At 39.7% G+C, this 17,614-nt stretch overlaps 1 protein-coding gene across 2 annotated transcripts in view; it reads left to right on the forward strand.

Moving 5' to 3' along the window:
• The first annotated feature begins 350 nt into the window (after positions 1–350).
• LOC142210859 (paired box protein Pax-6-like) overlaps positions 351–17,614 on the forward strand; it is a 72,658-nt gene continuing 55,394 nt past the window's right edge. The window contains exons 1-2 of one of the 2 annotated variants that reach the window (XM_075280325.1): positions 354–588; positions 10,294–10,488. In XM_075280325.1, coding sequence (XP_075136426.1) covers positions 10,374–10,488 — 115 coding nt within the window. In that variant the 5' untranslated portion in view covers positions 354–588; positions 10,294–10,373. Of the gene's footprint in view, positions 589–10,293; positions 10,489–17,614 lie in introns of both variants that reach the window. The other variant, XM_075280326.1, reaches the window with a different exon arrangement.

Raw genomic sequence — 17,614 nt, forward strand, 5'->3', positions numbered from 1 at the left:
CTGATGGTCCAGTATGGGAAAGTGCTGTCACACAGCAGGTATATCTAGATCCTGGGCTCCTAACACTGTTGGCTGGCAGAGACATTTTGCTTAATACTGCTGTGTGTCAAATACAAGACCTTGTTTAGTAATTATATGTATTTGCTGCCTGCTCTGGACCCTGACGAGAGTTGACAGGCCCTGCCACAAACCTTAGTGGCTCTCTCTTCACCCAACAGACCATGGCTGATATTCAGGGACTGCTGTATTCCTTCCTCATCTTCTATCTCTTTATTACTCTTTCCTCTGCCCTCCCTTCCGCATGCATTCCCCTACTCCCTCCCTTTTTGTATCTCTCTCTTTCTTCCCTCTCCCACCCATCCCCCAACCATTCTGTAGAATTAAGTTCAAACATGACATTAATGGTTAGTACAAGTGTCACCAAGATGAACCATCCTGTTGGTTTTTCATAGCTCCCAGAACTTATTTATTCATTACTGCTTCAGAGTGGCACAGTCATTTGGAGCGACTGCCAGCTGTGGGTGAGGAAGACCCATATGTGTGTGGAGAGCAAGCCAGGTCCAACTCCAGAACTTCAGCAGCCGAAAGGTGATAGAACTGCACACTTATTGCTTTACATCAGACCTAGGGCGTAGTGGCTATTGCACTGGCACAATCTATGCTTCATAGCCTTCTTATTCCTTTTATCAACTATTTTTTCCAAACAGGTCATTGTAATCTGGATATTTACCTTGTATTGCGGCTTTACTGAACTCATCAAATATTGTAGTGGTCCCATAAATACAGAATATCTATCCTTCTTGATACTTCTTAGTTTGATATCTAATACTTAGATAGATATCTAATATTTTAGTAATGTTATATTTTTTTTTTAGTATATGCTGGAAAACATTTATGTTAAAATGCTGCAAAAATCAAATGTCCCTAATACACAAGTGTGTGTGTGTGTGTGTGTGTGTGTGTGTGTATATATATATATATATATATATATATATATATATATATATAAAATCTGTCTATATATATATATATATATATATATATATATATATATATATATATAATAGATAGATAGATAGATAGATAGATAGATAGATGGATATAGATAGATGTATATATCTTGTAATTGCACTGGAGCTATTATATCTCGTTGGATTTTTAATGATGATAAGTAGGAACAGTTAAGTTTTCTGAAGTTGTCATTTCACATTGAGTTATATACACTTCTCCCTACCAGTTCGACATACAAACCTTCTAACCTTAAGATTAGAGAGTAAAGGTAGGTTACAAAACTTTGGTGGAGCTTGAAGCTGTTGTTACCACTTGAGACAAATTGGCTTCTTATTGTGGTGGGCATGAGACCTTTGGTCTAAATTGCACTGATCTGTTCAGAGGGATCGAAATAATCCAAGTGATTATCGTTGGCTGCCCAGTGGCCATGTTGCTTTTGTTTGATGAGCCTGACTGACCAGAGGCTAGCGCTAATATGCTCCTGTGCCCTGAGATTCAGCATAGTTGACAAGTTGTATAAGGCAGGTAACACAAAGTGCTCTGCTAGGTTTTATCATATACAGTATGTGGATTAGACGTATTATTAGGATGTCACTGATGTTTTTTGCTCTATCCGTCTATCTATTTATCTATCTATCTATCTATCTATCTATCTATCTATCTATCTATCTATCTACCATACATAGACAGCCCCACTACATCCCTACTGTTACGGTCACTTACAGTAGGACAGTGTGTATCAGTAATAAAGAGTAAAAATCTATATTTTTTTATTTATTGCTTAAACAAGTTCCCATACTTTACTAGTAATAATAAGCACACCTATATAGAAGTGGCAGAGCTGAAGTTGTCAGCTATCTTGTGAGTGATGAATAGTTTATATATTATAAGTTAAGATGATGTACATGGAGTTCTATGTAAATCCACAGAAGGAGATGCATGTGGAAAACCTAACATATAGGAACTTACAGTAGTAAATAGTAGCATATGGTAAATTGTATAATGAATATTTGAGGTATAAAATATACTACAAAAAAGTGTGTAATATATGACAAAATAGCTACATAAACTACAAAGTTACACATACATACATACATTATACATTACATTATACATATATTATTTCACGTTTACAAGCTTCAGTGCCATTCCAAGATATTGTGCCATTTATTAGACATCACCCTACAGGGTCACAGAATTTCTCCTCTGCACAAGTATGGATCAGTTTAGTTATGCAGTTACTTTATAATATTTTACATCAGTAAAAGTAATGGCAGAAAGGATGTGGATACCGGAACTAAGCATGAATAATGGATATTATGGTAATATTAAACAGGGGAGTGAAGGGTTAAAAGTTTGAGAGAACGGAGAGGTCTTTACATTATAATGTATATGTGCATATTTATAATTATTAATGTGAATGATACCGATTTGTGCTCAGACTCTTACATGAGGGAAATATAGCCCCAAAACTGAAGATTTCCAAGTGCCAAAATTGTGCTAAAGCAGATTTAGTTGCTATGTTTGATTGGTGAATATATATTGTATGATCTGTGGAAATGGCTTTCAGACAGATGATGGCCACATGAACATTTCTGCGGATTTGAAAGAAAGGGACAAATTACTGTCCGACAATCAGTGAAAAGTCAGATCTGTGAATCTCAGCCACGATTTCTCTCATGTCTATGAGCAGTTTGACTATTAAGCCCTTTTAGGTTACTCTAGAGCTGGCGCCACGATAGGCCATGTCGGAGTCATTTCAGAGATGAATGTTACTAATGATCTCCCACTGAGATGTTTTCTGGAACGTGGAACATGAACTAATCGGTAAAACAAGGCTGCCTGGAAGCGTTCATGTGGATGAAGTGGTTTCTAGTCACAATTTACAATGGATCATGAGGGCTACTTGCCTGGAAGCTTTCTGTGTGGTGAAGATAACAAGTGCTTTGTTCTTTATGGAAGCTTGTACGCAATGGAAGTTGTAGTGTATATCAGTGGTCTCCAACATGTAGTTCTAAGGTTGTTGTGAAACTACAGCTCATGACTTGGTGGGATTCGTAGTTTCACGGCAGTTTTAGGGATATAACTGGGAGGCATTTTTTTTTAACTATTATGCTTAGTAAATCCAATATTAAAACAACCCCATATGGAGATCATGGCCAGGACTTGTATTCCAAGCCGTAGAATGGCCCACAGGTGAACAGCTACTGTACTTCATACAGATACTTACTGTACACGATCTGGACCAGGCTATGCATCACTCTAATGAAGGTGCCCAGTGTATTCTTATACACTGCAGGTACACTGACCTCTAGGTGCAACGTCAGAGCAAACATTATCCTTCTTCGTCTTCTCAATCACACTGCAGGGGCTCCAGTCATGAATCATCTGGCGGTGTCTTTCTGATTCTGTGAAGGCAAATATCCCCAGCTCACAAAGCTAAGAGGCCTCTACTACTGAAAAATTATTTATCTTGTTGGCATTTTAGGAAAATGGGAACATGTGTCAGGCAGTATTTGTGAGCAGCTGTATAGAGGGGCCCCATAATGAATTTTACTGATGGGCCCTCGTCACAGCAAAGAGATGATGCAAAGCGTGGTTCCCCTGAAGTTGTCACTACAGAACTATGGGGGGCTATATCTAATGCACCTTTCACCTTTCATGTGACTTGTATTGTTAAGAATGATATCCAGTCTTACCCTGATAATACATAGAGATGCAGAACCCTCTACCTATTTGGGGATCATTTTGATTCCTTTGGGCAAAGACTTAATTCCCTACTTGCCTGTCCTAGTCTTGTCCTTATCTGTACCAGTACTGCTCTGGTACTCCTTGATAGCATTTGTTTATTGGGCCGTCTCTGTCTACCAATGTCAGTAAATGGCCTCAGCCATATTTTAATGATCCTGAATAACAACTTTAGGCTAAAGCCTCCAATTGAAGAAATGCTGCATTTTTTGTTGCAGATTTTGCTACAGTTTTTTGAGTCAATGTCAAGAGTGGCTACAAAAGGAATGTAAAATATAAAAGAAGCACTAAGATGTTTCCCTTCTGTTAATTCCACTCCTTTGGCTCCAAAAAAACACAGCAAAATCTGCAACTAAAAACGCTGTTTTTCCGCAGCATGGGGCCTTAAAGGTGTATTCCTACCTTAGCATTTATGGTTATATCCGTATGATATACCATTGTCAGGGTGGTCCTCAAGTCAGACCAATAGGTATATTGGATGGATTCCAAATTATGTCACACTCCGGAGCGTCAGTGATGCAATGACACAGAAACAAGATGAATCTGAGCTAAAGCATAAAGTTTATTGAACAAATCATCTCTTCTTATACCCAAAGATGTGGGCGTACATACAGGGTGTATTACAGAGTAATCATTAACTCGGTAGGCGTATATGGGTGTGTCATGGAGTAATCATTAACCGTTAGGATTCAGCAATTTCTATACATGAGTATTACAAGAATATCCCACCCCTAATCATGAATATAACTCAGTGCGCATTACGTAGTGTATGTTTTAGTTACCTTACCGCGTGGCATAACAAAGTCTATTCTGACATGGGTTTTTCCATTAGTCTCATCTTAAGCTATTTTAATAACCATCTTATCACTTTATTCCAGCCACTTTATTACTCTGTTTATTATGGGGTGCGGCATTATGTCTGCAAATATTCTGATTAATATGGAATATGGGTCAAACTGACCTGGGGAGATGCATGTTACAAGCTTAAGTTATTGACAGAATGTATACACATATAGGGAATATATATGAATGTATTGATTTCCCTATCACCATAAATACCTGAGAGATGGGGGTCCCTCTATTCACTTATATGGGAATACCAGAAGTAGTTGAAGCTTACTGTACAATGGCTCATCTTCATTCATTTAGGGGTACAGAAGGGGTCCTGCTTTCGAAACAGATGTGGGTCCCAGAGGTAACACCTACATCTATCAAGTATTTCTGGCATATCCATAAATACTAAGATGAGAATATGCCATTAAGAAAAGTACCTACAAGTATATTATCAGCTATTAAATAACACAAACATGCAACAAACTGAGAATCCATGCCTTTAAGGAACTCTAGCACCTCCTCCAAGCATACTCACCTCAGTTGTCACCACGAAATTACAGAGCACATTACAGTGATATGTAACATACTTTTTTTATGTACTTTTGTAGATTTGAAGAAAAACAACTTTGAAGTTTTATGCAAGTTAGGCAGTGGGTGCACTGGGGGCGGGCCTTCAGCCCTGGGAGCACTTAGGATTGGTGATGTCAAACCAATGGGAGAAACTCCCACTGCATAGGCTAGTGCAGACAAGAGATGGTGATGGTGTGTGTGGCAGGAGCAGTACTCCAGGGCGATGGAGCCCACAACTGTCTACAACTGTCTTATTTGCATAAGATTTCAAAGAGGTTTTTCTTCAAATCTACAAAAGTGACATAACAAAGGTATGTTGTTTATCACTGCATTGTGCTCTGTAACAGGGTGGTAATGACTAAGTATGCTTGGGGGAGGTGGCAGAAGCCCTTTAACTATTTCAGGACTTGAGTTTTTTTTTTTCATACATGCGGTTTTGCGCGCTGTAACATTTTTTTTCCTTTAGGTTATTCCAATAATTTTTGGTGATAAATAGGGCCATATTTGTATGTTTTTATTTTTCATGTTTTTTTCCCTTATTTTAATATACAAGTAAATGTAAACCAAAAAGGAGGAGAAATGTGTCTGGTTTTCAAATTTTTCATGTTTTCTTTTTAATGGCGCAAAGTGTTACTAAAATGTTTTTTTTTCACAGTTTTTCCTCTCCATTACTGTAATTGCTATGTAGGTGACAATTAGTGTTGTGATGCTATAGGAAGGGCTAGGACCAGTGACGTGAACATGGTAGTAGCAGTCTCTTTTAATTTTTCTTTGTTAAACACATTGTAAGAGACTAGAGATGAGCGAGTAGTGTTCGGATCAGCCGATCCGAACAGCACGCTCGCATAGAAATGAATGGACGTAGCCGGCATGTGTGGGGTTAAGCAGCCGGCCGCCGTCAAAGCGGAAGTACCAGGTGCATCCATTCATTTCTATGGAGCGTGCTGTTCGGATCGGCTGATCCGAACAGTACTCACTCATCTCTATAAGAGACCTTTGGGTGTATTTTAACTTTTGTTTTTTTGTTGTTTTCTCCTGTAACTGGGACCGATACATTACCCCAATTACAAGAGGAATGCAGCCTCCTATCTCTGACTGTAGAGTTGATCTGGGTCCTTTAGGACCCAGTAGCTCATGCAGTTTCCTGTCTCTTGTGGCGGTAAAACCATCCCTAAAACTATCCCTATCTTCCCTATAGGAGCTGGCTATAGTTACAGTCAACCCCCTGCTACTGTGCACCTGCTTCACACTTAAAGGTTGTATATATACGTCCTTGCACTGTTAAGAGTAACCTCCTAGATGTAAAAGGTTAGTGTACAGTACAAGTAGTTAGAGCTTATTGAATATGTTTAATCCAGACAGAGACAATGTCTGAATATCTGTCTTCTTTCCATTCAATATCTCCAATAACACTTTTGTGATTCATTGGGGAATTACTGATTTTTCAGACAATAAGATTTTTTACCTTAAAACATGAAATAGATTTTGTTGGATTCATCTCTTATTTACGTCTAGCCCACAAAATGCAGTATTTGCATTCCTGTCAGATGCACACAATATAAAGGGATTTGTCAATCCCTGTCTGTTTCTTTCAGTGAAAATACATTGCATAATCATTCTAAGATTGACCTGTCATATTGGATAAGTAGATTGAACATCTACAACCTATGTGGTTGATCCCTGGTTTGTGCTCTCCACTCACAGACAAGGTTCTGCTTCATGTTGATGTGATATTGGTCATCGCATATATTCCAGACATTAATTATAATTGGACATTCAGAGCAAGGAATGGAGAATCTTCAGCCTCCAGCTTGCTTGGCTAAATATCTATGACTGACTCAATGTTACATGGCTCTAGTTATTACACCCGCTGAAGTACGGCGGGGCAATTAATAAAATGGATTTGCCACTTCAAAAAAGGACAATTCTTATTTTATACAATTCATGTATAAAGTAAATGAATCTGCCAGTTTGGTAAAAGTTACCAAAGCAAGGCACTGTCTGAAATATGGCAGATATGGCTAACTCCTTACATACTGTGCTATTACAAGACACCATTATGTATAGTGGACTGTGTTCCAGTCATAAGGTGTTTCATTCATCCTAAGTTAGGATTCTTGTAACCACTACATGACTGGGCCATCTTCCCTGGATCATGAGCAAACATATTTTTGGTTTTCTTTGGTACATATGGTTCTGAAGGCTATAACCTTTTTTTTTGTTGTATTATTTAAATAATTTTTGCATTTTTTAGGTCACTCATGGGGCTTTATTTTTATATGATTCCTATATTTGAAGTTATAAAATATGGATAAATATAAAATAGCGTACAATTTATTTATTTAATATTATTGCCTCCCGAAATTTTCATGTAGGTGAAATTTTCACATGGGTGATCTGTAACTATGCACTATATTGTGGGTCAGTGAAAGTTACAAAGCTTATTGTGTTTATGTTAATAGTTAACATTATAAAACTGAGAATGGATCAAAACCAAAGGAGAATAATAATCTGGGTCCAATTTGACTATTGCAAGGGGTTAAAAGTCCAAAAAAAATGGCACCAACATAGCAAAGTAAACATTTTGGGCCAAATTTTGCCATATACTTTCAATTGGGGATCCCTAAATTATAGATAAGGAAACACATGTAGCTCACAAGCCCCTGCTATGTCACTCTCATTTTCAGTGGGTCTAATAGCTCATTTTTCTGTGATCCTGGGGGGAGAAGGGGGTAATGGGAGGATGGGCAGCAGCTTATGTAACTGGTGGAACCATAAAAAAAGCTTCATCATTGCTGTGACTGCCTCCTTCTCTAGTGTAAGATGTTATGCAATACAACTATACATGTGCCTCATTGCTCAGGCTCTGTAGGTCCAAGTTAGGCTGGAACGACTCCCTGTTTCTCCCCAAAACCCATTACCATCTCTCCCTCACAGTTTTTTCCAGTAAGTATGTCTTGTTAGATTAAAACAGATGACCCATAGAGAAGAGAAGGTAATAGGTTAGGTGAGGAGCTCGGCTTATGTTTAAAGGGATTGGTACAATCTTATCAAATCAAGGCCAACAGCTTATGGATATATTTCTATGATAAGTTCCATGCTCTTTTGACAGTTTTAGAAGCCATATTTATTTCTTCACCTGTCCCAACTGCATGCTTCTCCAGTCCTGAAAATGGCTGTTGATGGAGGGACATATGATTCAACCTGGCCATCAGCACATCCTATTAAAATGCATTATGCCTGCTCTACTTTCCTGCATGTCTAGAAGCTGAATTTGACAGAAACTAGCATAGGTGCAGTACGTTTCAGTTGGCGGTGCTGATGGCTGGGCTGTATCTCATGCCCCATCAGCAGACATTTTTAGGACTGTAGCAGCATGCTCTACCCCAGGCATGTCAAACTCAGGGTACCCCGAGGGCCACATGAGTAACAAGAGGTTGTTGCGAGGGCCGCACATAGCAGCTAATGTCACACACGTATTTTAACAGCCAAGATATGAAGTAGTAATATGTAACAGCAACTAATATATTTAACAAAAATACAGCAATTAAAAACTAAACATTTATTTGCTATCATTTTTTTCAATCTTTTTAAGTGTTTTGTCCTGAGGCTTGACACCTCTTTGTGCTAACAATTCTTGGTATATCAGGCTGAAATGACAACGCAGTGCCTACTTTGATCAAAGATGATAAGTGGTGATCACTCAGCCTTGTTCTCTGAGAAGATTTTGTTAGTTTTATAAAAGAAAATTTTCTGTTTACATATACACCCTTCATCTGCCCCCAGTTTCATGTCCTCCCTCCATCTCTGCCCCCAGTTTCATGTCCCTTCCATCTCTGCCCCCCAGTTTCATGTCCCTCCCATCTCTGCCCCCAGATTCATGTCCCTCCCATCTCTGCCCCCCAGATTCATATCCCCTCCATCTCTGCCCCCATATTAATGCCCCCCCTCCATCTCTGCCCCCAGATTCATGTTCTCTCCATCTCTGCCCCCAGATTCATGCTCCCCTATCTCTGCCCCCAGATTCATGTCCTCTCCATCTCTGCCCCCAGTGTCATGCCGTCCCATCCTTCATCTGCCCCCAGTTTCACGTTCCATCTCTATGTGTACACACATTAAACTTACCTTATCCGACGACTCTGAGTCCTCGCTCCCCCGCCGCACTCTCTCTCTCGCGCGCTAACAGTTGTAGACGCGATGTGACGTCATCACATTGCATCTACACAGCGAGTAGCATCGTGAGTTTTGTACATCTGCGGCCCGCACAAAAGTCTCAAACTGTCTCTAAACTTTAGAGACAAAGTTTGAGACTTTTGTGCGGGCCGCAGATATGCCTGTAAAGGGCCGCATGTTTGACATGCCTGCTCTACTCTATTTGACATGGGGCATGAAGAGACTACTCCATACCAGGAGAGACCACTGAGAAGATGGCACCTGACATTCAATGCCACCTGACAAGTAATGTGCATGTCCTATTAATTAGTATAGGACATGTGCATGGTGGACCCAAGAAATATGGCTTGAGATCAACTCTCCATGACAAATGTGGCTCTTGAGGTTTGGACCACTGCATTTTATAGATATTGGCTGAACACTTTTTTGGCCGACAGTTATTCCTTGTGACCTCCCTATACACATACATACTGCAGTGACTTATCTCTCATGTAAACAAAAGGATTGAACATGTTAGATTTATTTTCCTTTTCCAGACATCTCCAGACACCTCCATACTGGATGGTTTAATGGTCTTGCAAAAAATTCACAAGGTAGAATCTAGTATAGTGTTGTTACTTTCCTGCTGTTATAGAACAAATAGATTTCTAGAAGTGTTACAACCTCTTCAATCTCTTGATCAGCGGCGCCAGGTGTTGAATACCTGTCAACCTGAAATTGATGACGCACAGAATAGGTCAACAGTGTTAAACTCCTGGAAATCGCTTTAATTTTCTGTGATCAGTTTATTGTCAAGGGACATTCCTAACAAGTAGGCATTGTCCAAAGTGGAGAACAACAACAGAGTGTTACAGATTTTTCCATGTTGAGATCAAAAATAACTGCAGAGTTTATGGAAAACTGTGCCTACTAGGAGAACTGTGACTAAACAACATCCTCCATTTTGTTCTCTTTCAGATTAAGTCAACAGACCCCAGAAGAGAATTCCCTGCTAATCTAGTATAACCTCTGCCGCTCCAAGCACTGCTGGATGGTCCATGGGGGCTGATGGCACTGATCAGAAGATCAGAATGCTAAACATACAGAACTCAGCTTGGGGCAGTCGTCAGGACTGGTACCAGGACAATATAGTGACCAGCCAACCCAATCCAGGTATTATCCACTAAACACTGGCTCTTAACCTTTTCTTTTACACTAGCTCTGTGCACCTCCTATACATTAAAGGGATACTCGCAACTAAGGATTTCAACTGCTTTTGTCTCAGCTTCCTGGTAACTCAGTAGGCAGGCTTAGCCAGTGTGATGTACAGGTCAGTTCAGTTGAGTGTTCCCAAGACTAAGGCCCCTTGCAGACAACTCTGGTGTAGTTCAGTGTGCTATCCTGCTATTTCCCGGATAGCACAATGACTCATTCATTTCTGTTGGCCCACGCACACAGATCCATTCCTGTACAGTTTTAAGGCCATGCTTCTATCTATTGAATGAATGGAGCCATGGAAGCACAGCTAGTCAACAGCGGCACATGGATGACATCCCAGTGCCGCCCATGCACTGGCTGTGCTGTTCAATAAAGGCCAGCGGCCAGCAGACGGTCGTCTGAAAAGGCCCTAACATTGTGCTGGTTCTAAAGTACACACTGTTGTTTCTAGACGTATCCTTACTTATGTAACCCTTATTAGAGCTCGGCAGATAAGTTCACTTTGCAGAGCTGACAAAAGGCTCCATTAGCGATCAATCTCAGTGGAGAGAAGGTGGCCAGGAACAAAACTGACCTCACCAGTCTGACCACTGCTCCTAGATAGCAGAGGTGGTCTGTAACCAAGCTGTTTCAGAAGTATAATGAGCAATATCTGAAAAATGGAGCAAGATAGAGAAAACAACTTATAAGATTAAATACTTCAGTTAGCCTATGTTACAAGTTTAAATATGATTCTGGATATGGGAATACCCCTTTATATTTTATTGGGTTTCTATTTCACACTTGGTTAAGATGTCTAAGGTACATGTGCTTAATGAGAATCTGTCAGGTGTTTTCCCCCCAGCATCATGAATTGACCTTTCCTATGTTTCACTAAATTTTCTACCGCTGTAAAGTCAAGTTGTAAGGTTTTAAATCTTTAGGCTGGCATATGCAAGTTTACCATAACTAGTCACAGGCTACAGGGAGCAGCTTCATGTAGTCATGCAGTCATTGCACTATATCACACACTGTGATGTGACCAACATGTCCCTCTCTGTCAGACGTCAGCCTGAAACCCTACCTGTCGGCTTCACAGGGTGTGATCTAGTGCAATTACTGCATGAGTAAATGAAGCTTCTCCCGGCCCATTGACTAGTTTATGGTAAACATGCATATGCAATCTAAGGATTTAAAAGCTTAAAACTGCACTTTTCAGCATCAGAAATCTTATTGAGGGGGGCAATATGGTGGCTCAATGGTTAGCATTGCAGCACTGGAGTCTTGGGTTCGAATCCCGCCAGGATCAACATCTGCAAGGAGTTTTTATGTTCTCCCAGTGCTTGTGTTGGATTTCCTCCCATTCTACAAAGACATACTGATAGGAAAAAAAAAAGTACATTGTGCTCCTTATATGGGCTTCACAATCTACATTTACAAAGAAAAGAAGAAGAAGAAGAAATCTTATTGAGGGACACCATAGAAAAGGTCAATACTTGATAAAGTTCTCTTTAAACATGCCATTAGTTTCATGCTGCTTTAACCACAGGCAGCATAAAATAACAGCAGGCGCCCTTATTACAAAGAACTATGGAGGAGATTGGTTACAGGGCTGTGGAGTCATGGAGTTGGAGTGGGGAACATTCTGGGTGGAGTTGGAGTTGGAAAAAGTTAAAGGCTCTGACTCAAAATATATAAGTTTCAAAATATAATTACCATATATACTCAAGTATAAGCCGAATTTTTCAGCCCAGTTTTTGTGCTGAAAATGCCCCCCTTGGCTTATACTCGAGTCAGCAAAAAAATATTTTTATTTTTTTTTAGGAGGGGGGGGTCTATGACCACCCACAATATTAATGTATAGAATCTTCCATAAAATAGTGCAAAAAAAAAAGATTTAAAAAACCCAAAAGTTATAAATCCCTCCTTTCCCTAGAATACATATAAAAGTAGAAAATGACTGTGAAACACAAACACATTATGTATCCCTGTGTCTGACAGTGCCCGGGCTACTAAATATAGGGTATCAGCAGTGTTCCTGTTCCGTCGGGAAGGGAAGGAGCACTGCAGATACCCTATAGTCAGCCAGGCTGAATTCCAAGTGGGGGAAGAAAAAACAGTCCTCAAGCTCAGGGAAGGGGCAGACAGACAACCAAAACACCCCCTCCCCTTCCCCAGCAACTACTGCACCCAAAAACTCTGACCATTTTTATTTTTGAAATTTTCCAGTAGCTGCTGCATTCCCCCCCCCCCCAGGCTTATACTCGAATCAGTAAGTTTTTCCAATTTTTTGTGGTAAAATTAGGGGCCTCGGCTTATACGCGAAGATGGACAACCAACCAAAAATAAGCAACCTAAAGTATATTCGTAAATGCATGGGTTCCTTTAAACTATACCAAGCCCTAAAGAAATCTGTGTCCTCACCATACACATAAAATATAAACTTGTCATAATTTTATTTATTACATCATACACATATATAAAAGATGGACATTAGAAGGGGAATCTACAAATACAAACTGACTGGGTAAAAGTGAAGTGCAACAGATGGTATGTAGTCCCTTTAAGTATTTACATACAATGGAATGCACATGGATTAAGCTAATGCCAGAAAGGAGCTCAGCATTGGAGTCCTTTATACACCGTGTGTGGACATTATATACACATAGCAATAGTATCAATAGCCGCTGAGGTATATATCATGATTGGCCACTAAGTTATACACATTGCCACAACAGCTCAAAGAAAATGCTAGAAGTTTAAAGTTACCATGTGGTCCAATATATGTCTCCTATCCATTAACCGGTTAAGGACCAGACCCAGAAGTACATTAAGGACCGGGCCTCTTTTTTCAAAACTGACATGTGTCACTTTAAATGGCAATAACTTTGAGATGCTTTAACTTACACAAGTGATTTTGAGATTGTTTTTTCGTAACACATTATACTTCATGTTAGTGGTAAACACTAATCAATATTTTTGTATTTATTTATAAAAAAACTAGCAAATTTGATGGAAATTTGGAAAAAATTGCAATTTTCAAAATGTGAAATTCTCTGCTTTTCAGGCAGATAGTCATACCATCCAAATACATGAATAAATATTATCTCCCATATCTCTGCTTTATATCGGCATCATCTTTTGATTGTCTTTTAATTCATTTTGGATGTTACAAGGCTTACAAGTGTAACAGCGATTTTCCAGATTTACAAGAAAATTCCTCAAACTAATTTTTTAGGGAACACTTCAGTTCTGAAAGGAATTATAAAGGCCTATATAATAGAAACCCCCATAAATCACCCCATTTTCAAAACTACACCCCTCAAATTATTCAAAACAGCATTTGGGATGTTTGTTAACCCTTTAAGCATTTCATAAGAATAAAAATAATATGGAGGTCAAATTTAGACATTTCATTTTTTTTCACTAATACATTCATTTAGACCTAAAATTAACACATTCACAAAGGGTTAAAGGAGAAAATGCATCTCACATTTTGTTATGCAATTTCTCCCGTGCACAGAAATACCCCACATGTGGGTGTAAACTGATTTTTGGGCACACGGCAGTGCACGAAAGGGAAGGAGCGACACTGGGTGTTTGAACAGCATATTTTGCTGGAATAATTTTCAGGCACCATGTCGCATTTGCAGAGCCCTTAGCGTACCAAAACAATGGAAACCCCCCAAAAGTGACCCCATTTTAGAATCTACACCCCTCACGGAATTCATCAAGGGGTATAGTCAGTATTTAGACCGTACAGTTGTTTCACAACTTTTACTAACATTGGAATGTGTAAAAGAAAAATTACTAAAATGTCACTTTATCCCCAAAGTTTTCATTTTCACAAGGGGTTAAAGGAGTAAAAGCCCCCCAAAGTTTGTTAAACAATTTATCCTGAACATGGCAATACCCCATGTGTGGCCATATTCTGCTGTATGGGAACATGGCGGGGCTCAGAATGGAAGGAGTGCTATTTTGCTTTTGGATGGCAGATTCTGCTGGAATAATTTTTAGGTGCCATGTCGCATTAGCAGAGCCCCTAGAGAACCAATACAGTGGAAACCCCCTAAAAGTGACCCCATTTTGGAAACTACACCCCCCACAGAACATATCAAAGGGTAGAGTGAGCATTTTGACCCTACAGCTGTTTCACAGATTTTATTAACATTGGGACATGAAAATGAAAATTTACTTTTTTTCCAACAAACTGTCAATTTAGCCCCAAATTTTTCATTTTCACAAGAGGATAAAGGAAAAAAAGCTCCCTAAAGTTCGTTACACAATTTCTCCTGAACACAGAAATGCCCCATATGTGGCCATAATCTACTGTATGGGAACATGGCGGGGCTCAGAATGGAAAGAGCGCTGTTCGGCTTTTGAAGGGCAAATTTTGCTGGAATATTTTTCAGGTGCCATGTCGCATTTGCAGAGCCCCTAGTGTACCAATAAAGTGGAAACCCCCTAAAAGTGACCCCATTTTGGAAACTACACCCCTCATAGAATTTATCTAGGGGTTTGGTGAGCATTTTGGCCTCACAGCTGATTCACAGATTTTATTAATAATGGGATGTAAAAATGAAAAATTACTTTTTTTTCCAATTAATCGTCCATTTAGCGCCATATTTTTAATTTTGCAAGTAGCTGAAGAATTAAAAGCCCCCCAGAGTTTGTTACACAATTTCTTCTTAACACGGCAATACCCCATATGTGGCCATAATCTGCTGTATGGGTATACGGTGGGGCTCAGAATGGAAAGAGCGCTATTTGGCTTTTAGAAAGCAGATGTGGCTGGAATAGTTCTCAGGTGCCATGTCGCATTAGCTGAGCCCCTAAAGTATCAATACAATGGAAACCCCCCATTGTGACCCCATTTTAGAAACTACACAGGTGACAGTAAACTGGAATTCACCAAGAAGAGACCCCATTTTGTAGGGACAATTTTAGGGCCTCTGCAAATGTGACGTGGTGTCCAAAAACAAAGAATATAAATCTGCACTCCAAAAGCACATATTGCTCCTTCACATCTGCGTCCTGCTGGGTACCCAAATAGCGGTGTATGCCCACATGTATGACACTGGTGTACCCCGGATAACACACTTAATGCCATATGTGGGTATAAATGGCTGTTTGGGCACAGCCAGGCACAGAAGGGAAGGAGCGCTATTTTGGTTTTTGGCGCACAGTTTGGTTTTTGGACGTCATGCCACTTTTGCAAAGCCCCTGAATTGCCAATAAAGTAGAATCCGCAGACATGTCACCCCATTTTGGACACTACCCCACTCATGGGATTTATCAAGTGGTGTAGCGAGCATTTTTCACCCTTGAGTGTTGCATTTATTTAGTTTCCAGAAATGAAATCACAGCTGATAATGAGAAGTTAAAAATGAAATTTTTCCAGAGATTTGCCATTTTAGTGCCCGATATGTTGTGCCCAACTTATGTCAGCAGAGACACTCCAAAAACTGCTAAGCGGGTATCCTGGGCACAACAGCTTTCAGAGCGTTCATCTCTGATACAAGTCGGGCACAATATATTACGCACTGAAATGACGTATTCCTGGAAAAATTGTCATTTTCACCTCTCACAATCAGCTGCGTATTCATTTATGGATAATAAGTTATAGCAACACTTGGGGGTTAAAAATGCTCTCTGTACCCCTGGAGAAATCCTTCAGGGGTGTAGTTTCCAAAATAAGGTCACATATCAGGGGATTCCACTTTACTGGCGTTTCAGCTCTACAAAAGTGTCATGGCATGCAAAAACCAAACCGTCTGTGCTCCAAAAACCCAATAACCCTTCTTCCCTTTTGCGTCCAGCTGTGCACTAATATCAGTTTATACCACATATGACATTACGTCCGATATAACGGGTACACCAGTGTCATACATGTGTCATACATGTGGCATAAACTGCAGTTTGGGCGCACAGCAGGGCGCAGAAGGGAAGGAGCGCGATGCGGCTTTTGGAGCACAGATTTGGATGTTTGGTATTTGAACGCCATGTCATGTTTGTAAAGCTTGTAAGGTACCAGAAAAGCGGATTCCCCAAAGGAGTGACCCCATTTTGAAAACTGCACCCCTCAAAGAATTTATCAGGGGGTGTAGTGAGTATTAGTATACCAGACGTGACTGCACAGCGGATGGCGAAGAGGGAATATATAAGTTGTGCGGAGAACATTGCAGACACCAAATTCCCTACTATGTCCCAGTAGCTGCTATGATTGGGGGAGTCACTCTGGGGGTCACTTTGGGGGTCACTTCTGGTGTTTTTTCGCTCATAAACTGTAAATCTGGGGTGTCCCCTGATATTCGCTCGCACAGCTTATATATTCCCTACCTGCCGCAGCCAGTTGTGTTCTAATAATTTGGCGATTTTTGGGGGGTTTTGCCTTGACATTGCTAGATGCTATATTTTCTTTATTCTTCTGGTGACGTGGCCATATAAGGGCTTGTTGTTTGCAGGATGAGATGCATTTTGTAATGACACCATCTTTGGGTGCCTACAACTTACTGATTACATTTTATTAACTCTTTCTTGCTGGATTAAAAAAAAAAAAAAAATCAATCCTGCATTGAGTTTTACATTTTAAATTTTTCGCCATGCAGCGTACAGCATAAGTAACATGTGTCCTTTATTCTGCGGGTCGGTACGGTTACGGTGATACCTCATTTATGTTATTTTTTTATGCAATACTAAGTCTGCAGAACAAAAACACATATGGGGACATAAATCAATGTTTTTTGCATCGCCATCTTCTGAGAGGCGTAACATTTTTATTTTTCGGTTGACAGTGTTGGTTGAGGGCTTATTTTTTGCGGGAAAATGTGCGCTTTTTATTGGCACTGTTGTGGGGTGAATATGACTTTTTGATCACTTTTTATAGCATATTTTGTAGGATGAGATGGCAAAAAATCATTATTTCCGGCGAGTTTTTTCCGTTTTTTTTTTCCGATGTTCACCGTGTACATTAAATATTATTTCAGTTTTATTGTACAGGTTGTTACGGACGCGGCGATACCAAATATGCATAGCTTTTTTTAATTTTTAGTGCTTTTTTTTTTATATAATTCATTTTGTATAGAAAAAAGGGATTTTTGGA

The sequence above is a fragment of the Leptodactylus fuscus genome, chromosome 6 (assembly GCF_031893055.1).
Source record: "Leptodactylus fuscus isolate aLepFus1 chromosome 6, aLepFus1.hap2, whole genome shotgun sequence".
In the NCBI taxonomy this organism is placed as follows: Eukaryota; Metazoa; Chordata; class Amphibia; order Anura; family Leptodactylidae; genus Leptodactylus; species Leptodactylus fuscus.